This window comes from Podarcis tiliguerta (assembly GCF_965153285.1).
Source record: "Podarcis tiliguerta genome assembly, chromosome: 7".
NCBI lineage: Eukaryota > Metazoa > Chordata > Lepidosauria > Squamata > Lacertidae > Podarcis > Podarcis tiliguerta.
Window position 1 is genome coordinate 66,796,817 of NC_139540.1, and position 26,050 is coordinate 66,822,866.

Below are 26,050 nucleotides of genomic sequence, written 5' to 3' on the forward strand. Positions count from 1 at the left end.
TTCCTTGTTTGAAGTCATCCTTGCTTTGGACAGTAAACTTCCTGGGAAGAATGCCTATTCATTGAGCATAATGGCAAGCGTGCCATCATGTCAAATTTAACAACACCGTTAAATAATAAATGTGTCCGGTGTTTATATTTTTTGAACGCCTCAAACGTACATTATGGAGGTCACCAGGAAATCTGTAACCACTGGCAGTGGTCTCTCTTCCAAATAGTATTAGAAAAGAATAGTACTTTCAGTATTTTTGTGAGAACAAGTGGCATGAACATGTACCGTAAGTGATTCGTGCTGAAATCCCACCGTTCTAAACTACCTGGGTAGGTGGTCCACATATTATCAGTGTTGTGAAAGGGCCACAAAGAAGTTGAAATCCTCTACCTTTTCCCGTTGCGAAAACTCAATCTAAATGATGGCTGAAAGAATTCTCTGTACTCGGGATCTGCCCATAGAAAAGCTACTTCTCAGCAAACGGGGACAAAACCCTTTTGAAAAATGTTAATTATGCTCCTGCAAAACCCCAAAGTATGAGCATTGTATTATCACTTAGCAAGCGTTCCTGCTAGCTTCTTGCTGAAATAATTTAATCTGAAATTAGAGAAAGAAGGGGGAGGAGTTGATAGTGAAATACTTGCTATACACAAACACAGTTACTTGCTATACACACACACACAGTCGTACCTTGGAAGTCGAACGGAATCCGTTCTGGAAGTCCATTCGTCTTCCTAAACGTTCAGAAACCAAAGCTTCTGATTGGCTGCAGGAAGCTCGGACATTCAGCTTCCGGGTTTTGGTTGTTCAGGAGCCGATTTGTTCGGGAGCCAGGGCATTCAAGATCCAAGGTATGACTGTATATAAAAGAAACATTTGAATCAAGACTTTTTCTTTAAAAAATTATTATTTATGTTTATATCCTTCTAATCCTCAGCATACAATTGCTGTCAGGACAGTGGGACAACAGAAAATATGAATAGGGCCAGTTTTTTAAAATAAAAAAATCACAAAAATAGCAAAAGGTGTAGTCAATCCACTGAGAAAAGCTAATAAAAAATAGCATTGTTGAATGTATGCAGGAAAGGCCGGAGAGCTCAAAGGCCCCAGTGACGTTGATCTTTTTGCTTCAGACTTATCTGCTGCCTTTCAACCTGTTAAAAAATAAAATTGTGGTCCAGGCTTTATTAAGGTAATGTTCAGTAGCCACTGAGAATCTGCTTCGTTGTGTTTCCTGCCCCATTTCTTCTCGGTAATATGCAAAGTAAAAATCACAGTGTTCATTATTTTGTCAGCTCCAGCTTCCTAAATTGGGCCTTAAATCTTTCTTCCAAGTTCACGCTGTTCTCTGCGTTCATATTTCTTTACAGCTGCAAGAGTCCAATACTGACCGACAGCTGATTGAGACATCTCCTGTGCTCCAGAAATTGACCGAGTTCGAGGAAGCCATCGGAGTAATTTTCACTCACGTTCGGCTTCTGGCCCGGGCTTTCACTTTGAGAACTGTCGGATTTAACCACCTAACCCTGTGAGTTTGTTAGGCGTTTCTTTCTCCCCCCCTCCCCAGTAAAGTTTATGATTATTTCATTTTAGAACATACCGTATTTACACGAATCTAATGCACCATCAAATCTCACCTCAGTTTTCAAAACCTTGAGACCCCAGAAAAGTATGGACTGGCACCATCAAATCTCATGTGCGCTCTAATTTCCACAGCGTACCGTATTTTTCGCTCTATAAGACGCACCAGACCACAAGACGCACCTAGTTTTTGGAGGAGGAAAATATGAAAGAAAATATTCTGAATCTCAGAAGCCAGAACAGCAAGAGGGATCACTGCGCAGTGAAAGCAGCAATCCCTCTTGCTGTTCTGGCTTCTGGGATAGCTGCGCAGCCTGCATTCGCTCCATAAGACGCACACACATTTCCCCTTACTTTTTAGGAGGGAAAAAGTGAGTCTTATAGAGCAAAAAATACGGTGCGCGTTGCTCCTGAATAAATACGGTGTATGAAACAGAGAGAACAGTTACAGCAACCAGCGAAAATTAAAATGCAGAAAGCTAAACTGTAAAATAGGCCTGGAGAATGCGTTGAAAAGTTTTAAAACGGATCTCAGGCGTTCTCTACAAAACAGGCAGCTTTGTCCGGTTTGCCAGCTATGGATGCTCCTGGATAGGGATCGTCTGATCACGGTAGACCAACCTCGTGACTGGATCACTGTAACATGTTCTGTGACTGGATCACTGTAAGACGCTGCCCAGAAGCACCAGCCTGTGCAGAACGAGGCGGTCAAACTGCCGAGGAAGGAGCTGTGCCAACATACGGACCAGTTTTCCCTCTTCCCTTAAGTCTTCACCCTTGTCACCCTCTATGAGTTGGGGGTGGCTTCCAGAAGTGGGGAGACTCCCGTTCTTGTGGAGATGGGAAGGTCAGGGATCTAATAAAATGCGAGGGAAACCACCATGAGACCCTCACAAGTCATGTTGGGCAATAGGAATGGTGATCTACGAGGACAAAAATATTGTAGAAATATTTGAAACCTATTTGAAATGACTTGCCTGTTTAGTGCTTTTTTGGGGGGGGGACACACAGGGGTCTTTTTATAGATAATTATATTATATATTATAATATAATTATACAGTCATACCTTGGATCCTGAACGCCTTATGAGTTGAACGTTTTGGCTCCTGAACACCGCAAACCCAGAAGTGAGTGTTCCGGTTTGTGGATGTTCTTTGGAACCTGAACGTCTGATGCTGCTTCTGTGGCTTCCGATTGGCTGCAGGAGCTTCCTGCAGCCAGTCGAAAGTTGTGCCTTGGTTTCCGAACATTTTGGAAGTCAAACAGACTTCCGGAAGGGATTCCATTCAACTGTCAAGGTACGACTGTGATATTATTATAATATTATTGTTATAATATTATTAACTGTAATATAATTATAATAATTATGTATACTTTTATATATTATATATTATAAATATTTTTATTACATTTTCAAATTTTATATCACAAATTAAACATTTTTTTATTTTACCATACATTTAATGACTCCCCTCCCCTTCCAGGGTTCAGTTCTCTTTCCCACCATTCCTGCATATTTTGATATATCCATCTAGTTCTCTTCTCCTGTCTTCAATACAGTGGTACCTCGCAAGACGAATGCCTCGCAAGACGAAAAGCTCGCAAGACGAAAGAGTTTTTTGTTTTTTGAGTTGCTTCGCAAGACGATTTTCCCTATGGGTTTGCTTCGCATGACAAAAACGTCTTGCGCCTTTTTCTTAAAACCGTCAATGCATTCCTATGGGAAACCATCAATGCATTCCCTATGGGAAACCGTGCTTCGCAAGACGAAAAATTCACAAGACGAAAAAGCTCGCAGAACGAAATAATTTTGTCTTGCGAGGCACCACTGTACTTATTATACTGTCAATTTTACTTTAATTCTGCCAGTGTTTTCAACTGTACACAATTGTTTCCCATATGCTCGACAAAAAATTCCCACTCCTCTTTAAATGCCTTGCGCAGGAGGCATGCTAAATCGTTCCAATTTTAGCTTACGTGAGCCCAACGCACATGTAGTTCTATAGCGAGGAAAGGCTTGTTTTTCTGTCTTATCAACTTTATTAATTTCTACCTCTTTCTGTTTCAGGGGCCACAATCAGAGGATGGAATTCTTGGGGGATTCCATAATGCAGCTGGTGGCCACGGAGTATTTATTCATACATTTCCCGGATCATCATGAAGGCCACCTAACGGTGAGATTGCCACCTGTCACTCTTCTCCGAGAGCAGAGTCAGAGGGGGAAGGAGAGACAGAGGGCAGGGGGAAAGAGAGAAGGAATTGTAGAAGCAGCGAGTGACTTATTCTGGGCTTAATGCAGATCCACAACCTCAGTGCCCTGCCTGCTCTTAATAAGGTTCTGTTAATTTGAAGATGTGAATCCAGCCGCAATCAACAAAGTTTTGATTCATGCCACCCAGGCATGATGTCTTATCTTCTTTAAAGCAGGTCAATAGCTTTAATAACCGCTGCGATTAACTTGTTCCACCTCAAAACTACAAGTAGCGCTTGTTTCATTAGCAAGCACTTGGGGTAGACAGATACTGTGAACATGAGGTCTGTAGGAATGCTTTGGGGGAGCGGTTTCAGGGCTAATAGGTAGCTCAAAGCAACAAACAAATCAAGTTTGCCTTTCTTTTGAAGAATAGCTGCTTCGTTTCAGTAATACGCAAGTGTCGGGTGGTCTCTCGACTGTTCAACTAGACATTTATTGCAACTTGCTTACCGTGCCCCATAGAACTTAATGGGAGCCCTTTAGAATCAATCCTTCTACCCTAGCCGAATACCCCCCGCCATAGAAAGGCTTCCTACTCATGCTTCTCCCCCCCCCCCCATCACACGTGGTCCCAGGGCATGGCACAATAAGCCGCTTAAAACAACGACAAACCAATCTCTGAATAAGTACCATTGTTATTTGTTGTTGTTTAGTCGTTTAGTCGTAACCTACTCGTCGTGACCCCATGGACCAGAGCACACCAGGCACTCCTGTCTTCCACTGCCTCCCGCAGTTTGGTCAAACTCATGCTGGTAGCTTCGAGAACACTGTCCAACCATCTCGTCCTCTGTTGTCCCTTCTCCTTGTGCCCTCCATCTTTCCCAGCATCAGGGTCTTTTCCAGAGAGTCTTCTCTTCTCATGAGGTGGCCAAAGTATTGGAGCCTCAGCTTCAGGATCTGTCCTTCCAGTGAGCACTCAGGGCTGATTTCCTTCAGAATGGAGAGGTTTGATCTTGTTGCAGTCCATGGGACTCTCAAGAGTCTCCTCCAGAACCATAATTCAAAAGCATCAATTCTTCGGCGATCAGCCTTCTTTATGGTACAGCTCTCACTTCTGTACATCACTGCTGGGAAAACCATAGCTTTTACTATACGGACCTTTGTTGGCAAGATGATGTCTCTGCTTTTTGAGATGCTGTCTAGGTTTGTCATTGCTTTTCTCCCAAGAAGCAGGTGTCTTTTAATTTCGTGGCTGCTGTTACCATCTGCAGTGATCATGGAGCCCAAGAAAGTAAAATCTCTCACTGCCTCCATTTCTTCCCCTTCTATTTGCCAGGAGGTGATGGGACCAGTGGCCATGATCTTCGTTTTTTTGATGTTGAGCTTCAGACCGTATTTTGCACTCTCCTCTTTCACCCTCATTAAAAGGTTCTTTAATTCCTCCTCACTTTCTGCCATCAAGGTTGTGTCATCTGCATATCTGAGGTTGTTGATATTTCTTCCGGCGATCTTAATTCAGGCTAGGGATTCATCCAGCCCAGCGAGGGCAAATCAAAGAGATAAGACGAAACACAGCTAACTTCATCTCAGTGCTCAGTCTAGAAATGATATAATCTCGTCAGTGCCTGTGCATTGCCAGAAAGAAAAAGGTCAGCCATGGTTGCAGCGTTCGAAATTCTCCAGGCGCTTTTTGCACCTGGCTATCGGCCACTTGCAACCAAGCGAAGATGCCCCGGGGGCCAAGAGGGCACTAGTTGCCTCCACCATCCGGAGATGCGTGCCCAGGGATCCTTGGATCTCGAGTGTTTTCACACACCGATACCCCACCCTGTAGAATCCTATCCGTTATATGTTAGCTGCGCAATCAGGATGAATTTAAGGAACCCAAAGGTTGTCTTGGAAAACACGGCTTTTGAACTGCTTGGCCCCAGAATGGCAACCAGGCATTTTGTTTGGGCAACTGTAACCCCAGTTTAAGGAATCCTTTGGCGCCAAGCTTATACACCTGAGTTTCTGCATAGTTAGGACGCCATTTTGCTACACTGACTGGAGTGTGACTACAATCCAAGAAACTCGCTTTTATTGACATACAGTGGTGCCCCGCAAGACGAATGCCTTGCAAGACGGAAAACCCGCTAGACGAAAGGGTTTTCCGTTTTGGAGGTGCTTCGCAGGACGAATTTGCTATGGGCTTGCTTCGCAAGACGAAAATGCCTTGCGATTCCTGGGTTTTTTTCCTCTCCCCCCTTTTTCCCAAGCCCCTAAGCCGCTTAACAGCTGTTCGCTAAGCCGCTTAACAGCTGATCTAAGCCGCTTATCAACTGATCTAAGCCGCTAATAGCCTTTTAGCAGCTAATCCACTAATCCCTTAAGCCTTTAATAGCCGCTAATAGCGCTAATCCGCTAATGGGTTTGCTTCGCAAGACGAAAAAAACCGCAAGACGAAGAGACTCGCGGAACGGATTCTTTTCGTCTTGCGAGGCACCACTGTATAACGATCCTATATCAGTCGCCTTTGTGCTAGCCAGAAGGAGAAGCCTCTCCTAGAAATTTCTTTCCGAATGCGAATGAATCTTTTTTTTTAGGAGTTCTGCAGCACAAAGAAGATCCAGTTTTGACTTTATGCTGTCCATCCCTTCCAATCCCCCCTCTCCCTTGCTCTCTTCTGCATATTTCCACTCGGCCAGTAGCTCCAAGGAAGGCTAACCCCTGATTTCAAAGACCCGAGTGCTCTTTGAACTTGCAGCTGAAGTGCAGGGCATTTTAATGTTTAACCAAAGTTACGTTTTAAGCAGCGAGCGCGTTTTCCCTCTTTCACCGCTTTCTCCCTCGGTCCCCTTCCTCTGCCTTCTGCCCAAGACCTTCTCTTAAGCATAATTTGAGCCTGTCTCCCTTCTGTCTTCTGATGAATAAATATGACATGTTAAATTTCCTTATCAGCGGGCCTGCCCCCTCTCCCGAGCTCCCTTTCATCTGATCAGACTGAAATAAGCTTTCAAAAGTTGCTTTTATGTTCCGGGCGCGCCTTAACGTTTCGTTTCGCGCCGCTCTCGTGCTCTGCCAGCCCCCGCCCGTATCGTTCCATCTTTCACAGAAATTTCACCTCAGCTGTTCACCCAGCCTTCGCATCCTATGCAAATTGCAGTGTGCCGTTAGGTTCTGCTTTCCGAGCCGCTGGTTCGCTGCGGACGTTGCCCCAACAATAAGTTGCGTGCTTGTTCTTTTGGAAAGTGGCTGCTGTTAATTAAAGCGCTGGGCTCCTCTCTTCCTGTCAACCGGCTCTCGGTTCTCATAGTACTTAATTCTTCGTCGCCACAGGTGGCTGCATTTTTTGACAATTAACACTGCAGTCCTCCTGCGACGGACACATTGGGGACCAGCTCGCTTTGCCCGGTGTGAGAGGATTATATGTTGCCAAGTCTATTTACGTTAAATTGGCTGAAGCCGTAGTAATATTCACGGATCCAGGATGAGAGCGATAAATCGACCGCCTGTTACCACGGCTCTTGCAACATCCTTTAGACAATTGGAGAGGATTATATGTAAGCAGCACCTTAGGCACCTCCATCATTAGCGAGTTACACAGAAGCTCTCTCTGCTTTGTATGCACAGTGGAAGCAAGAACACACTTCTGTCGGCAAGAGAAATTGAGCTTGGCATATTTTCTGCCCATTAGCTTGCTTCAACAGGAAGCTGGACACGAGTCGGGTGCTTCTGACCTAAGACAAATTGTAGTATAATCTCAGGATAAGCACAAACCGTGGTTTGCCAGTTTGGACCAAATGATAAACTACAGATTGCCTCAAGCTAGCAAAGGATGGAGAGAGAAGGAGAAACTCTTCTTCTGCGTCACTTTGGGGGTGAGGGACCGAGCAGTTGACCGTGTGGGTCATACAGATCAGCATCAGAAGAAGTGGTATTAAGTGGTTAGCATGAGCAGCAACTTGGTGTAGGAACAAAATCTAGCAGAGGTGATTCGGTTTCTTCTGTTTTGCCAAGCAACGGCTGGGGAAATGGTTCCTCCCCAGAATTTTGGGGATGTTCTTACCTGAGCGCTCTCTGTTGTGTCGGTAGCTGTTGCGGAGCTCCCTGGTCAACAACAGAACGCAGGCCAAAGTCGCTGAAGAACTTGGCATGCAGGAGTTCGCCATTACAAACGACAAAACCAAGCGCCCCGTGGCCTTACGGACGAAGACGCTGGCGGATCTTTTGGAATGTGAGTGCCACCATCTTCTGTTTCCTCCCAAAGGAAATTAGGGGTGACGTTAAAGGTGACAGCAGATAGCAGAAGCGAGAAAGGCAAGGTTCTGTGCTATAAGAGATATTTGGTTTAAAAAACAAAACAAAACCCCCCAAAAACACCAAGCGGGTTTGGTGGATTCTGGAATCCATCGAGAATGCACATGTCGTTAGTTCAAGGTACTATTTGGAGGGAGATATTGTTTCTTTAAACTGTGGTTCTGTTGCATTTCTTTTGCGTTACCCAAAAGGTATATTGAGCTGTGTGTGTGTATTGAGGTATTGGCGTGTGTTTGTACACTTACTTACATTTAATCGATTCATCAAGTTACAGCACCCGTCGATTAATGTTGGTGCCTACATTGGCTCCCAGTACATTTATGAGCATAATTACGAGTGTTGGTGCTGACCTTTAAAGCCCTAAACGGCCTCAGCCCAGTAGACCTGAAGGAGCATCTCCAGCCCCATCATTCAGCCAGGACACAGGTCCAGCGCCGAGGGCCTTCCGGAGATTCCCTCACTGCGAGAAGTGAGGTTGCAGGGAAACAGGCAGAGGGCCTTCTAGGTAGTGGCGCCCACCCTGTAGAACACCCTCCCATCAGGTGTCAAGGAAATAAACAACTATCTGACTTTTAGAAGACATCTGAAGGCAGCCCTGTTTATGGAGCTCTTTAAAGTTTGATGTTTTATTGTGTTTTTAATATTCTGTTGGGAGCCGCCCAGAGTGGCTGGGGAAACCCAGGCAGATGGGCGGTGTATAAATAATAAATTATTATTATCATTATCATTACTATTAACTTTGGCCATAGCAAACCACATTGGGGAAGGGCTGTGCAGGAGTTTGCACCTGAGGGAAGGAGGATTGGAGAGAGGGAACATGTGATTCTGCCACCTTTTCTTGATCTCTTAAGATGGGCAACCAACATGGTGCTCCCCAGATGTTGCTGGACTACAATCCCCATTAGTCTTAGCCAGAATTTCCAATGGTTGGGGCGCTGGAAGTTGTAGTTCAACACCTGGAGTGCAGGCACCATGTTGGGTTATTCCCATCTTAAAGAGATCATGAGCATTACATAGCATGCGGCAGAACAGCAAACATTCAGTAACACCTGCTTTTAGGTGCCCCTTTGCAAGTACAGAAATAAAGGGGAAATAGTTCTTTATTATTTTATTTTAAATACAGTCAATTTGCAGTTTCATAAATGGCATTGCTTCTGAAGGTACGGTAACATAAACCCCCATAGTGAAGTTTAAATCCCCTTTCAGCTAATTTTTTTGAAAAGTTTATTTGTTTTTTTAAGGTTCTGCTTCCAGTGCAAGTGAAGTGGCAATAAATAACAGGCCAAGGAAGTTAATCTCTATCCAGAGCATTTTAATACATTTTGTGAGTTGAGCAGGTCCCGTGTCTCTTGCCAAATCCTTTTAGTAAATGGAAGTTGTTCACAAACAATCGTGATTGATATCCGAAGCACTGGGAGTGTATACTTTGCAGAGATTTATTTCTTAGAAGTTATAGTCTGCTGGCTAAACCACAGGATTTAGAAGTCCAGACTCTGTCCCCAGCTCTTCAGAATGCTTCATTAATTTGTCCAGATGTTGACAATTCAGTGACTCAGTTTTCAGCTCTTGTCAAGGAGAGGTTATAGGCAGAGCCCAGGATTTGCTCTTCAGTGACCTTGTACTAGAGAAGGGATAGGCAACCTGGCGTCCTCCACATTTTCTAGAATACAACACCAATCAGCTTCTGCCAGGATTAGCAATGGCCGTGGATGATAGGTTTTGTAGTCCCTCAACATCGGGGGGGGGGGCACCAGATTGTCTATTATTATTATTATTATTAGACCAACTGTGGTGAACTGCATGAGGAAAGGAAGGAATTGCTTAGAGGAGCAATTGCTTTTAAGGAGCAGTTGGGATCTGTCCAGTTAAAGCATTTAGTGGGTCTGGGGTTGGGGAAGAGAGTGAATGGGGTTCTTAGGAGTAAGTCGAGGAGATGAGGTCTCCTGTTTCATAAAAAGGAGAGCACTGTTGTTCTTATTATTGCTTTCTATTGATTTATTGGTTGGTTGGTTTGTTTCCTGTGTAGGATATTCTGTTTTTTAATGTTCTATTTTTATATATCCTGTAAGCGGTCCAGAGTGCCTGGGGAAACCCAGCCAGATGGGTGGGAAATAAATAAATAAACAACAGCAACAACGACCAAAAAGGGGTTCATACCATAATTCTGCATTAACCAAGAAACGTAGCTTAATATTTATTTGCTTTCCATTTTTCATGAACAAAACTCACGACATTGTTAATTCTAGTCTGGTCTCCCAAGGGATTTATGTTTTGAGAGTTTGAACACCGACCCAGAAGCAAGGGGGGGGCAGAGTGGACACATGTAAATCGATGGACAACCTTGTTCTTGGTGAGACCCTGCGATGACCATCTGCTCAACTGTACGAAGGACGCCCATAGCGTAATGCAACTTTAAGGGTCTTAAGGAGGGAGAGGACGCGGGTGGCGCTGTGGGTTAAACCACTGAGCCTAGGACTTGCCGATCAGAAGCTCGGCGGTTCGAATCCCCGCAACGGGGTGAGCTCCCTTTGCTGGGTCCCTGCTCCTGCCAACCTAGCAGTTTGAAAGCACGTCAAAGTGCAAGTAGATAAATAGGTACCACTCCAGTGGGAAGGTAAACAGCGTTTCCATGCGCTGCTCTGGTTCGCCAGAAGCGGCTTAGTCATGCTGGCCACATGTACGCCGGAAGCTGTACGCCGGCTCCCTCGGCCAATAAAGCGAGATGAACGCTGCAACCCCAGAGTCAGTCACGACTGGACCTAATGGTCAGGGGTCCCTTTACCTTTTTTAGGAGGGAGAGGCTGTTGGGAATGTGACCTGCTTCACATAAGCAATTCCCGACTTAACAAGCCAGCATGTGGAGGGGGGCGCGTGCTGCTCTGAGCATCAGATGTGCTTATTTGTTGACCGCAGATTTGTCGATGTGGCCTCATGCCTTCATCCCACATTAGATGGAAGCTGTAAATTGGCAGATTAGACATGCGGTGGTGCAACACTGCTATGAGATTGTTCCACAATGGCCAGCCCACGCCTCCCACTTTGGAATTAAAAGCAAGAGACACTTTCATGGAGCTATAACCCATAGGAACCTTTTCCCCAAAGGAGGTTGGTTGACCCTCGCAGCCGTTGAAGTGGCTAGAAGAATCACACCCTCTACAACATGACCTCCCTAAGCCTTTTATGTGCTTCTGGACTGGGCTGAGTTCCTTCCGCTCCCCCCAAAACATGCAATTTCACAGACTGAATCCCATTCCACCCGTGTTATTTGATGATACAGACAATCGGTGGTCCACCCCTCTGTTATTTCATTTTCTTTTCCCTTTTGGAGACTCTCACCTTTCGGGTGCCCTTTGTGCTTGGGAGCCAGTGTGGTGTAGTGGTTAAGAGTGGTAGTCTCATAATCTGGGGAACCGGGTTCGCGTCTCCGCTCCTCCACGTGCAGCTGCTGGGTGACCTTGGGCAAATCACACTTCTCTGAAGCCTCTCAGCCCCACTCACCTCACAGAGTGTTTGTTGTGGGGGAGGAAGGGAAAGGGGAATGTTAGCCGCTTTGAGACTCCTTCGGGTAGTGATAAAGCGGGATATCAAATCCAAACTCTTCTTAACAGACCTCCTAACTCTTCGTTATGTTTTTCACCTTGTTCCCAAGGTGGTCAAAAAACTGTATTCGCCAAGCCATCTTTCCCCCCTTAAGACGCATTCAAGCAGCTGAGCAGCCCGGGTTCTTAGCTCAGAAATATTTGCCATGAGAGACCTTGAGAGCACCAGAGATTCTCTGCAAGTGTAAACTTTTTACCCAGAGAATAACATTACTCGCATATTTGGTTTTCCTCCCTTCCAGCTTTTATCGCTGCTCTATACATAGACAAGGACTTGGAATATGTCCACACCTTCATGAATGTCTGCTTCTTCCCACGACTAAAGGTAGGACAGCTTGGAGTTTTATACTTAATGCAGCAACCAATCTGGGTTTGCCACAGTGTCCCATCTTTATGGTAATTAAAACTTTTGTTCTGTTGCATGCTCCTGCCGACCTAGCAGTTCGAAAGCACGTCAAAGTGCAAGTAGATAAATAGGTACCACTCCGGCGGGAAGGTAAACTGAGTTTCCGTTCGCTGCTCTGGTTTGCCAGAAATGGCTTAGTCATGCTGGCCACATGACCCGGAAGCTGCACGCCAGCTCCCTTGGCCAATAAAGCGAGATGAGCGCCGCAACCCCAGAGTCGGCCACGACTGGACCTAATGGTCAGGGGTCCCTTTACCTTTACCTTCTGTTGCATGCATGTACTTTGGTATAAACTTCAAAAAACAACAACATTAACTTGGGGCAAAACTCCTGTTTTTAACCCTGTTTCCAGCCTCTTCCTGCTCCTCTAATTGGAGCCTGCTGTTATTTCTCTGCATTATAGGAATTCATTTTAAACCAGGACTGGAACGATCCAAAATCCCAGCTCCAGCAATGCTGCTTAACTCTCCGAACAGAAGGGAAGGAGCCAGACATCCCTCTCTATAAGTAAGAAGCCTTTCTCCTTATAACTTTGTGAGCCGATCTCTCATTTTCAGCTCCACACTTGGCGTTTATTTTTGTCTCCATATCCGTATGACTCGGATTAAGCACCCTCTGCCTTTTGTTTAAAGAAGGGATTAGTTTGCCGTTTCCCCTTTCCGATCTCGAACTCAGCTTCAAGCGCCACAAATGTAGTCACAAGAGCCGTTGCGTGTGGAAGATGGGATGGCTCTCAATTCAGTGGATGGTGGATCATTTGATCCTCATGGATAAGTTCGCATTCGCCCACCCACAAAATAGTTTCAGTGCCTCCCTTCGCACGTCAGGGGGTGGTAACTGCTGCTTTAAACAGACTCTGTAACTCCTGCAAGTGTAACTCTCCGGAGTCATTTGGGATCGGTAGCAGAGTTGCTGCTTGTCTGCAAAAAGCATGATGTTTGATGGAGTGGGCAGACTTCAGGCTTGCAAGATCTGCTTTGTTGGGTGTTGTTTTTTCTAACTCAGTCCCTGAGATCCTCCAACTAGAAGTTGTGCAAAAGACATTTGTTGTTGTTTAGTCATTTAGTCGTGTCCAACTCTTCGTGACCCCATGGACCAGAGCACGCCAGGCACTCCTGTCTTCCACTGCCTTCTGCAGTTTAGTCAAACTCATGCTGGTAGCTTCAAGAACACTATCGAACCATCTCGTCCTCTGTCGTCCCTTCTCCTTGTGCCCTCCATCTTTCCCAACATCAGGGTCTTTTCCAAGGAGTCGTCTCTTCTCATGAGGTGGCCAAAGTATTGGAGCCTCAGCTTCACGATCTGTCCTTCCAATGAGCACTCAGGGCTGATTTCCTTCAGAATGGATAGGTTTGGTCTTCTTGCAGTCCATGGGACTCTCAAGAGTCTCCTCCAGCACCATAATTTAAAAGCATCAATTCGCTTATGAATACACAGTGGAAGTGAGGAACAGGTTTAAGGATTTAGACATACACTTCATATTAAAGAATTTGGAGCCCAGGAATCTAGAGATAGCATATGTGTGTGAGAGAGAGAAGGAGATAATTATCATAGAATTGCAGAGTTGGAAGGGACCCTGCGAATCATCTAGTCCAGTGTTGGCCAAACTTGGCCCTCCAGCTGTTTTTGGACTACAACTCCCATCATCCCTAGCTAAGAGGACCAGTGGTCAGGGATGATGGGAATTGTAGTCCCAAAACAGCTTGGCCAACACTGATCTAGTCCAATCCCATGGAATGCAGGAATATGCAGGAATCGAACCTGCAACTTTGGCATTATCAGCGCCACACTCCAGCTTAATGGAAGAAAGCACACAGGCCTTTCCGAAGATCCACTCACGGCCACCTCAATCTTTCTTCATTTTGGCAGCTTAATTTTGTGAGGTGCAATGAGATCTTTTGTTGCTGTTTGGCCGTTGGAAACGGCAGGGATCTCCAGATCTACCTTCTGCCTGCTCCTGGGGCAGAGCGCCCATTGCAGAGGGCAAGAGGAATATTCTGGCGCAGGGCAAAGAGAGCCAGAGTGCAGCAGGTGTTCATCTCTCGATGGACTCAGGGAACAGCGAAGAGGCAGTGTGAACCCTCCCCTTTTCCTTCTTGTTCTCCGTTTCTGCCGTTCTTGAGCTGAAGCAGGATGAGAATGGAGAAGCTCCTGTTTGGCTGGCGTGTGATGCCAGAGCGTTTGCACAGAGGCAGGGAGGACGTGCTTGCCAGGGTGAGCCACTCAGTGACGCATTGCAACGTGCACCAGAGAGGACCCGGGACTCCAGGGCCGGTGAGCTTTAGCCTTCACGGGCTTTAGCCTTGACTTCTTCCCACAGATGTGAATGATCTACAGTCCTTCACCAGGGGCTCAAAGCAGCCTTCCCAAAATCTAGTGTCCTCCAGACATTTTGGACCACAACCTCCATTAGCTCCAGGCAGCATGGACTGTAGTCAGAGATGTAATCATATACAGTGGTACCTTGGGTTACAGACACTTCAGGTTACAGACGCTTCAGGTTACAGACTCCGCTAACCCAGAAATAGTACCTCAGGTTAAGAACTTTGCTTCAGAATGAGAACAGAAATTACGCGGTGGCAGCAGCGGGAGGCCCCATTAGCTAAAGTGGTACCTCAGGTTAAGAACAGTTTCAGGTTAAGAACAGACCTCCGGAACGAATTAAGTTCTTAACCCGAGGTGCCATTGTATATCTGGGGAGCCCCATCTTGGAGAATGCTGGGGGGAGGGAGGAAGGGAGCCTTCGAGGACAACACTAGAGTTTGCCCTAAGCTGCTCTGAGCCCCTGGTGACTCCTGCCTGTGTTGGTTAACAGAATGGATTACATTGGATAATGCAGACATCCTGGACCTAGAAGGCCACAATTTAAAATTTGGCGGGCATGCATGTCTGTGGTATGGGAAGGCGACAATTTACAAAAGTTTTACAAACCATATTCTAAGGAAGAATTTGTATGGAGTTTGGGAGAAATACACAAATCTGCTGGAAAGGAAGACACCTCTGTGGCTATCTCCTATTGAGGCTATTACAATAAAGAGAATTAATAAGGATAGACAGTGGACAACTTACAAGGAATTGCTGTGCTTTACAGAGGGGGAACCTAAACTGGAATTAATGGAAAGTGTAAGGAGCCCTGTTAACAGACTGGCTACAATATCATCAGTTACAGGAAATGTTTAAAATAAACAGGGAAACTGTTGGTTTTTTGGACCGAAGCTCACAATTTGAAAAAGAACTCTTACAAAATTAAGAAAAACTTTTATCTAAAATGTTATTAGAATGGGAAACAAAAGACGATCTTGTCAAAGTCTCCATGACACGCTGGGCAATAGATATAGGACACAATATAGATTTTAATCTCGGGGGGGGGGGGGAACGATCTGAAATTTTTACATCATGTTATTCCTTGAAGGAGAACTACCTGAAAATGATTCACAGATGGTCTCTAACTTCGAGTAGACTTGCTAAGATGTATAAGACTGAATCAGATAAGTGTTGGAGATGCAGTGAGACTGGTGACTCCCATTTTTGACGATCCATCTGAGAGCTGCCCCGCCTTTTAAGTTGTATCATTTTCTCCCAGACCCTGTTTCGTGGCCACAGGAAAGGGACAGAAAATTGGGATCTGGCACGGATGGAAGGATTATTGTAAACTGTTTTAAAGTGTAGCTCAGTAATGAAACTTTGACATTCGAATGGTCTAGCACCTCTCTTGCAACAGATCGTCTTGTTTCGTGGCGGGCGGAAAGAATGTTTAAATCCATAGGCAATTTGGGATGGGCTCTTTGGTTGACTTGAAGCCGCCATTTGTCTATTTCCGCTGTAAAGCGTTTCCTAAATGTACCTTAACCGCTGAAACTGCGTAGAACCAATACTCAGCGTGACATTGGAGATGGATCGGAGGGGGAGATGGGAATGAGAAGCAAATTTATCGTTTGTCTGAGAACTCGTGTCTCATCTTAAAATGGCTGCAGATTTATATCAAACTCTTCGTCCAAAGGGAAAGCTGCCTGGTTAGTAGTGACAGATCCTGCAACTTTCCGTTACTGATGGGGCAATTTGCAGTAGTTGCCATTTAGAGCGACAGCATTTGTCACCGTACCTTATATTTCTATCCCGAAGATCTGAATTTGCCAAAAAGTGTAAATGCCTATAATTCTACACCAAGCGTACATAAATACTTCACTTTTAAAGCAATGACGTGTTTGCAGTGCCTTGTAAAATAATCCATAAAGTGCTGTTCGTCTGCAATCCCGTGATTAATCTTTGCAAACAGGGGGGGCATTTCTGTTTAGAGGCCTTAGTAAGTCCTGCTTTCAAAAGTGTGACTTTTTTTGTGTGTTACTGTCTTTCCTGGGACTTAGGACTCTGCAAACAGTCGGACCCTCTCATGCCAGAACATACACCGTAGCTGTTTATTTTAAAGGCGAAAGAATAGGATGCGGTAAAGGACCAAGGTATGGTAAATTTTTGAATACACGTTTAATTAAACAGGTGTTTTGAGAGCTACGGGAAATCCCTTGGTGATTTAGATGGTGCTCCTTAAGAAAGTGAATGCTAGAATTCCCACTACTCCCATTTAAGTCTGTATCTAGCCAAAATAAGATGTTGCAGAGAGCCTCTATAGTTCCACGGTTAGGGTGCCAGGGACAGAAGGCCTGGGTTCGAATTCTAGTTCAGCCATTGCCTTTCTGAGCAACCTTCAGACAGATTAGTCTCTCCCAGCCTGCATTTCCATTAATGGAAGAACAGCAACACTCTTTGTAGGTTTGTATTGAAGATGAATGAGAAAAGCATCTTAGGGACTGCACAGCGAGGGTGCCAGCTGCATGATAAATAATATTTAAAGGGTTTCTCCCTCACCATTGATCACCTCCTTGTCCGGACTGCACTGATTCTAAGAATAAGAGAAAAATAATTCCTAATAAAATATTAGCGGGAAAGTGTTCTATTTGCTGTAATATCGCCATCCATTTTTCTAGAGCTGTAGAGTTTGCCTGTTGGTTGGTTGGTTTTAAATTTAATATTTTCATTAAAACAATTCGCCGAAGAATTATGAAAGGGGAAGATCTTAGTGGTATTGATCTGAAGTTTTAAAAACAACTCGCTGGAACGGGTTTGTGTGTGTGCCTGTGCATGAAGGGTTTTTATGGGAACAAGTGCCCAATGATTATTTGAAGAATTAGTCTCAGCAGAGCCATCAGAGTGGTTGCTTCTCGGAAGCTGTAGTTTACCTCATAAATACATTTGCCATGATTTCTCCCCCTTTCCTTCCCTTTATTTTCTTTTCTTTTTTTAAAACAGCATTCAGCAAGCAGAGATGTGCGCAGCAATGGATGCCTTGGAAAAATGTAAGAGGCTTTCTTGGATTATTTTGTTCCGGGGGTTGGGGCAGGGAATGTACAAGCGTTACCTATGAGAGAAAGTACAGATAAAACAAGCAAATGACAGTCAGCACCAGCATCCCCATCCACCTTCCCCTTCCATTTCTTTTAGACGATTTTGAATTGAAAATTTGCTTACATAACACACACATTTGGATTAAATAAAAAATGTTCCCCTCCCCAGTGAGGCAGAGCCATTATACAAGTTTCCTGGTAAGTGGGTCTCAACAAGCCAGCCGTGGGAAATATTTTTATTATTATTATTCTTTTAATGGCCAGGGCTTTTAAATCGCTCTATCATTAGACCACAGCAACAAGGTTTTCTGGGCTAGAAGCAGATATGGCTATGTGGCGCCGTGTGAAATCAGAGGTCTTATTTCCAGGTAGGGAATAAACCAGACTCTGTTATGACCCAACTCAGATAGCCAAGAAAACATTGCAATCTGAGTCCTTTCTGTTGGGAATAATTCAGGCTGAAATTCCCAGGGGTCAAAAAAAGGTTATGTATGCCACTGCTGCAGCCCGTGTTTTGTTAGCACAAAAATGGGAAACGAGCGAGGTCCCAGCCAAAGAAGAATGGCAGCATTTGTCCGCAGACAGCTTCTGGGTCATGTGGCCAGCATGACCAAACTGCTTCTGGCGCAACAGAACACCGTGACGGAAACCAGAGCGCATGGAAACGCCATTTACCTTTTCGCCAGAGCAGTACCTATTTATCTACTTGAACTGGCGTTCTTTTGAACTGCTAGGTTGGCAGGAGCTGGACAGAGCAATGGGAGCTCACCCCGTTGTGCAGATTCGAACTGCCGACCTTCCAATTGGCAAGCCCAAGAGGCTTGGTGGTTTAGACCACAGCGCCACCCGCGTCCCTTGGACAGTAGAGATGTATCACAGCTATCGGAGTGAATATTTTCACCCTCCATTAATTTGTCTAGTCCTCTTATAAGGCCACCACAAGTTTGCAGCTGTCGCTTCTCATGGGAGCAAAATCCATTGTTTCACTATGCACTTTGCGAAGAGGTACTTTCTTTTGCCTGTCCTGAATTGTCTAATGTCGAGCTTCACCGGATGATGCCCAAGTTCTAGTGTTAGGAGAGAGAAAAGGAAACACTTCTCCCAACGTACGCCATGCAACAATTTGCACGCCCTCTGCCGTGCCTCCTTTTGCCTCCTCTAAACTGAAAAGCCGCAATTGCTGTAACATTTCAGCCCCTTGATCATCTTTCAGCTCTGGCCACTTGATCATCTTTTTTGCCCTTTCCCAAACCTTTTCCAATATCCTTTTTGAGGTGAGGTGACACATTATTCCAGATGTGGTCACACCTTGGAGTTGTATAATAGTGTTAAGAAACTTGGAGGAAAATGCCTTCTCGGCAGTGTAGAACATCCTCCCATCAGATGTCAAGGGGATAAAGAACCATACGTATAAATATTAAATTATTATTATTATTATTATTATTATTATTATTATTATTATTATTATTATTATAATGCAACTTTTAGAAGACATCTGAAGGCAGCCCTGTATCGGGATGCTTTTAATGTTTGATGTTTTTATTATGTTTTTATATGTGTTGGAAGCTGCCCAGAGTGGCTGGGGCAACCCAGTCAGATGGGTGGGATCATCATCATTATCATCATCATCATCATCTAGGGTATTCAGAAACCTATAATTAAACATATAGGAAGTCTGTGCGGGTCATTTTTATTTTTCAAAATGCAGTGATGGTTCTTGCTTTCCCTCTCTGATATGGACATAAGTTGGAAGGTTATTTGTGGTAAGGGGACCTCAGGTCATGTAGTTTGGGTCTGAGCGCATTGCGCTTTACACTCTTGGCCTTAAACAAATGCGGTGTCAGTTGCGTAGGCTCAAGGAGAGATGTGGCAGTAAGCAAGTAAGCACAAAACTGGCCCTCAAGCGTTTGCTTTGAGCATATTTGTTCAAGGTAAAGCGATTTAGCGTGCAGTTTCAGCCTTGAAAATTCAGCAAAGCGATGGCAGGTTTTCCATTCTGCGTTCCCTCTGTGTCTAGCCCTCTCCCCCTTTGTAAGCATAATCCCTCCGAAAAGTCACAATATTTCAGGCCTAGTTGTCGGGGAGTCGGTCAAGTGAAGTGCTGAGCTCTCTGGCCTTGGTCCAGCGAAGCACTTAAGCCCATGCTTAAATTCAGGCACACGAGTCATTCCACTGACATTCATGATCTAGGCATTGTGATTAAAATAAAGTCGGCGCTTTGCTAGATGGGGGCCAGAGCGCTCACCTTGCAGGATTGATTGCAAAACCCGCAAGCCGCTGCCAAACAGGGACTTAAATCTTTGTGCTACAACCCCAGATAACTCTTAATCTCGTTGAAATCTCTGGCAAAAGTCGCCGTACTTTTATCTATCAAGAGTTGAGCTCATCTGCTTACATCAGCCAAACAGTCGGTAGCCTTCAGCCGCTGTCGTGGAAGAATTAATACCATTTTTTTAAACAGGTGCATTTAAAATGTGCGCTCTTGAGAGAGGTCCATTTTTACGGTATGATTTCTTTCCATTATTTCCTTTTGTGTACGAATACGGAGCACGAATGTGGCATGTGAAGTCTCACCTCTCTGCCCCACATGCAAGATTTTCACCTTCTGTACTCCCCTGGGTTAATCTGAGAGCCTCCGAAATACGGAAAGGAAAACAACGAAATAGCAGAAGAGCATTCTCTCCCCCGCAAGAACCTCCGTCTAAAGCCATCAGAGGTTCTTAAACCCGCCGTGTGTGTCAGGGCGACTCAGATCTTACGAGAACAAGGGCTTTCAAGCGATTCTGGGGAAAACACAAGCGGGAGACTTCACCGAACTTTTGTCGTCCACAAGTGGCACTTAGTCTGGTACATCAGATCTGCAAGAAGAGTACAAAAGGACCACACTTTGCACAGGAGTGCCTTTGCGGTCCCAGAGACTTAGCGGCTGGCGGCATCTTCCCATCTTTTGAGGAGAGAGACCCGGAGAAGGGGAGGGAGAGAGAGAATGGAATCGCTTCTGCAAGAGGAGGTTGTTTGTTTATGGAGACGGCCTTGGGTTCAGAAGTGGCTGAGCCCTTCATTCAAGCCTCCTCCTCAGCCTCTTGCATCAGCTGTGTTTCCTATAATGTCCCCGAAAGCCTCATCTTCCCAAGGACAACAGCTGTTTCTGCGTCAGCACTAGCAAGTCAATCACAAAGAGCAATTTCTCATCTGGCACCACATCCGAGGGAGGCGACGCTTTCGCCGGCGACCTTCCACCTGGCATCGCCACTACGGATGATGTGTTTGTCTACCTTATCCCGCACCGCAGTATATATTAACTCCCGTTGGCTTCTCAATTGTATATATTGGTTTTTAAGAGCTGAACAGCTTTCCCCCCCTCCGCCCCTCCCTGATGCCCATTATGGTGGTAATGGGGGAGATTATCTTGATTAGCACCAGATGGAGTCCTTCTTGTCCTTGATGAAAAATGATAGTTTCCCAAAGTACAGAGACTTTCCCAGCATAGTTCACTGATCTGTTACAAATTTTCCATAAGGATACTCCATTCTGCCCCCCCCCCCAAATGTTACATGGTAGAGGCTCGCAAAATTGCTCAACAAGTACATTTGGGTAGCATCTTCAAATGGAGGAATAAATAGCCAGATTCAAATTGTTGATATATACATAAATATATACACACACATACACAACCATTTCTATTGGGTAACATGATTTCCCACTCACCCACTGTTTGACTTGGCAGCTTTCATTAAAATAATCAAGTTGGCTCTGCTTTTGTCTCCAGGGTGTAGCATTGCACTGAAGTAGCATCACCTAGGCTGAAGCTACACATATATACAAAACGCTGTGAAAATGTTAAAAAACACATGTTTAAAATCTATATATGGAATTTGCCATTAGCTCACCAGCACCATCAAGGGTCACATGTGTATAATGGGGTTGCAGCGCTCATCTCGCTTTGAGGCTGAGGGGGCCGGCATTTGTCCATAGACAGCTTTCCGGGTCATGTGGCCAGCTTGACTTAACCGCTTCTGGTGCAACGGGACACCCTGATGGAAGCCAGAGCGCACGGAAATGCTGTTTACCTTCCCACCACGGCGGTATCTATTTATCTGCTTGCACTGGTGTGCTTTTGAACTGCTAGGTTGGCCAGAGCTGGGACAGAATAGCAATTCGTGGGAATTCGAATCGCCAGCCTTCTGATCAACAAGCCCAAGAGGCTCTGTGGTTTAGACCACAGCGCTGCCCGCTGAGGCCCTAGGCAAAGTCCTGTGTTTGTTAAGTCACTGGCTCCCAACCATTTTGACACAGCAGGCACACATCTTTTAAATTTTTATATATGGATGTTTTATGATGGCCTATACCAGCGGTTCTCAACCTATGGGTCCCCAGATGTTGTTGGACTACAACTCCCATCATCCCTGAGCTCTGGCCTTGCTAACTAGGGGTGATGGGAGTTGTAGTTCAACAACATCTGGGGACCCACAGGTTGCAAAAGGCTGGCCTATACAGGAGCTTCCTGCAGCCAATCAGGAGCTTCCTGCAGCCAATCAGAAGCCACACTTTGGTTTTCGAACGTTTTGGAAATCGAACGGACTTCTGGAACAGATTCCGTTTGACTTCCAAGGTGTCTGTAATGTTTAATAAAGGTTTGGCAAAGTACAATTTGGGGAACGTTTTGGCTGGAGAGAATGCTCTATTCACCCTGACAGAAATTTTGACTGTGAGTGTGATAAGTAAACGTATTACATGACCGTAGCTGGAAATGTTCCTTATCCTGCCTCGTGTAGTAGAATAATGAACACTCGGAATGCCTGGCCTTTATTTTAACGCACGAAACATTTTTTCTTCTCTCAGATAACTTTCCTCAGATGGCCCATCAGAAACGATTCATTGAGCGGAAGTACAGGCAAGAGCTTAAAGAAATGAGGTGGGAACGAGAGCATCAGGAAAGAGAGCTGGAGGAAGCGGACGACATCCGGAAATAAGTACAGGCCATGGAAGCAAACGGTGGATTTGCCTGCTTAATAACTTTGATGTGGGCCTGTGGAGACATAGCCTAGTTTTGCGTAAAGGATGAACGAAGTCTGCTCATTAAATCATGTTTCATGTTAATTGTTACTTTTTACATGAAAAAAGAAGAATGTGTTTTATTCCATTTTTAGCTGGTAAAGTTTTATTCACGAGGCTTAACGAAACAATTTCTTTTAACATTCTTTCTGAAGAATTGTGCTTTTTTATTTTCCATCTTGAGTTTGCGGAATAATAAAGTGTTTTATTTCAAAACGGGTAACCGTCTCCGAAAAAGGAAAAGCTTTGTGTTCGTCGGAGTCTTTAATCATGGGAAATAATAAGGCAGAAATGAGATGCTGCTTCCACCATCTCACCTTGATCTCTGTCTCGGTCGTGCTACCACTGGAAAGGCGTGGGTTAATCTGTGCTGGGGTTGGATCCAGGGAGATGAGATGATCTAGCTCAGAAATGTTTCCTCAGTACAGCACCTGTAAAGGTAAAGGGACCCCTGACCATTAGGTCCAGTCGTGACCGACTCTGGGGTTGCGGCGCTCATCTCGCTTTATTGGCCGAGGGAGCCGGCGTACAGCTTCCGGATCATGTGGGCAGCATGACTAAGCCGCTTCTGGCGAACCAGAGCAGCGATCGGCAACGCCGTTTACCTTCGGCCAGAGCGGTACCTATTTATCTTCTTGCACTTTGACGTGCTTTTGAACTGCTAGGTTGGCAGGAGCAGGGACCTAGCAACGGGAGCTCACTCTGTTGCGGGGATTCGAACCGCCAACCTTCTGATCGGCAAGTCCTAGGCTCGGTGGTTTAGCCCACAGCACCACCCGCATCCCTGACAGCAGGATAAATGAGGAAAATCTAAGCATCATTCACAAGAGATGAACCAAAATGCTGGGTTCCATAAACAGCATCATCCGTAAGCGAAATCTGAAAAGTTTTTTATATTGTGCACAGTGTACAGATTGTGCATCCTTTGTCCTGTATTTTCTTTAAGGTATTTCCATAATCAGTACATACGTACATATATACATACATACAGTCCTACCTTGAAAGTTGAAGGGTTTCCGTTCCGGAAGTCCATGTCCATTTGACTTCCAAAACATTCAGAAACCAAAGCTTGGCTTCTGATTGGCTGCAGGAGGCTCCTCAGCCAATCGGAAGCCCCATCGGATGTTCAGGTTCCAAAAATAGTTCCCAAACCGGAACACTTCACTTCCGGGTTTACAGCATTCAGGAGCCAAAATGTCCAAGTACCAAGGCCTTTGGGATCCAAGGTACGACTGTAATTTTATTTGTATGCCGTCTTTCCATAGTTCAAACCAGAGTGGTCCAACACTCAGCCCAAGGGTTCATGTGGCCCTTAAGGTCTTTTCCAGTGGCCCTTGGCAACATCCTCCCCCAGCCCTCACACTGCCTTCCCAAAGCCAGGTAATCACTGGGTTTTGGGAAGGAGGGGTGAGGGGGTAGGGTTACCAGACGTCCCCGATTCCTGGGGACAGTCCCCGGATTTGCAAATCTGTCCCTGGACAAATTCCGTCCCTGGAATGTCCCCAGATTTGCAAATCTGTCCCTGGGAAATGTGGCCACAGCAACCCAGAGCCAGAAGTGGCAGCTGCCATGGTGCCCACCATTTTTCCTGCGCCATGGCAGCAAGCAGTGAGCAGCTCCTGAAGCCAGCCAGAGCCAACTGCACTACCAGGCTGGCCCCTCCTGGGCAACGGCTGCCCGCCCGTGACTCCCGAGCCTCCCCTGATTTGTCAAAACAAAGGGGGAAGGAGATCGGGAAAGACTTGGGAGTCACGGGCGGGTAGTGCGCCGATGCCTTGTTTTTAAAAACATTTATGTTTCGCAGGGTGCGAAAGAAGGGCTTTGCACCTTTATACAATATGCATACAGTGGTACCTCGCAAGACGAATGCCTCGGAAGACGAAAAACTTGCAAGACGAAAGAGATTTTCGTTTTCTGAATTGCTTCGCAAGACGGATTTCCCTATGGGCTTGCTTCGCAAGACGAAACGTCTTGCGCCTTTTTTTAAAAACCGCCAATGCATTCCTACGGGAAACCGTCAATACGCAGTGGTGCTTCGCAAGACGAAAAAACTCGTAGAATGAAAAAACTTGCAGAACGAATTAATTTCGTCTTGCGAGGCACCACTGTATATGCTTAGGCCCAGGGTCTTTTGCCTCACTTCTTTACTGCTGTATCAAGTATGGCGAAATCCACTTGTTCAGTACGCACTCTGAACTTTTAACTGAACTTAAAATGGTGCTTGAGAACCAGATGCGGTGCTCAAATGGTAGATGGAAAATGGGCAGAATCACTCCTGATTCTAGGTGGTGGCTCACGTGGTTGACTGCTCTTTGGCGTGCGCACAAAAACAACACCACAAACAAAACAGGTAAGGGTTTTGCTTTGTTTTTAATTCGTACTGCAGTCCAGTTAAAGAAATTTTAATTGTATGACTTTAAAGTACCTGTCTCTCCCCCCCCCTCTTTTATTTTAAAAAAGCACCCCACAATCTGCCTGATTAATCAGGGGCCCTTTTTTCATTCATTGAGCATTTTTTAATTGGTTAATCTTAACAATTACTCAGCTAAGCGCTGCTGTCTAATGTGTTTTCATTCAGGAGCATTTCCCTGCAGTTTCAAGTTGTACCAGCCAAATACGCGTTTTGCTTATTAAATTATCAGATTTTTATTCTACCCTTGAGTATCGCGTTATATGGGGTGTTGATAAAAACGAAAACAATAAAAATACAATAAAGCATAAGCAAATTAAATTTAAAACAGCAGGATAAAAGCAGCGATAAAAATTGGGTGATAAAAGCTGGTAAAAGTCTTTTTTTTTAGAAGAAAAAAAAAGTCTTTACCTTGCGCTGAAAAGACATTGATGTAGGCACTGGGTACGTTTCCTAAGAAGACATTTCCATAAGCAAAGTGCCACAGTATTGGTCACAACCTGAAGATTTATTAGAAATAATATGTGTAGTTAAGCCACTTATCTGATTTCAATGAATAATTCAAATGCAAAAGATGACTTTTCATAATTACATCAAAGAAGTCTGTCTTCCATATAAATCTCATTAATAACACCATTATTACTGGGGAAATATCTCAATATTTATCACAAAACGCCACTGATAAAGTCATAAAATTCCTTTTTAGCATCCTATTAAGGAAAGAGACACTGTTGGTATATGTTTAATCTACATCGTAAGTGACATTTGTCCGCATTTATCTTTTAATTTTCCCTGTTTCATAATAAGCAGTGCTTGAAGGGAGACCTCCAACGATTATCTCAATGGACAGGCTGGTTGTTGCTAAGGCAAGTGTTCCTGTAGGTCCCTAGGTCCTAAACCGTGTAGGTCTCAAATGGTAAACCCCAGTACAGTGGTACCTCTGGTTATGTACTTAATTTGTTCCAGAGGTCTGTTCTTAACCTGAAACTGTTCTTAACCTGAAGCACCACTTTAGCTAATGGGGCCTCCTGTTGCCGCCACGCCGCTGCTGCACAATTTCTGTTCTCATCCTGAAGCAAAGTTCTTAACCCGAGGTAATATTTCTGGGTTAGTGGA

The 26,050-nt window shown here is 45.0% G+C and overlaps 1 protein-coding gene across 2 annotated transcripts in view; it reads left to right on the forward strand.

The window, feature by feature from the left end:
- Positions 1-22,747, forward strand: part of DROSHA (drosha ribonuclease III) — an 84,694-nt gene extending 61,947 nt beyond the window's left edge. For both annotated transcript variants that reach the window (XM_083449294.1, XM_083449295.1), the window contains exons 25-32: positions 1,362-1,519; positions 3,641-3,746; positions 7,841-7,982; positions 11,907-11,989; positions 12,474-12,577; positions 16,435-16,527; positions 17,375-17,421; positions 22,312-22,747. In XM_083449294.1, coding sequence (XP_083305420.1) covers positions 1,362-1,519; positions 3,641-3,746; positions 7,841-7,982; positions 11,907-11,989; positions 12,474-12,577; positions 16,435-16,527; positions 17,375-17,421; positions 22,312-22,442 — 864 coding nt within the window. In that variant the 3' untranslated portion in view covers positions 22,443-22,747. The remainder of the gene's footprint in view (positions 1-1,361; positions 1,520-3,640; positions 3,747-7,840; positions 7,983-11,906; positions 11,990-12,473; positions 12,578-16,434; positions 16,528-17,374; positions 17,422-22,311) is intronic.
- Positions 22,748-26,050: the final 3,303 nt, after the last annotated feature.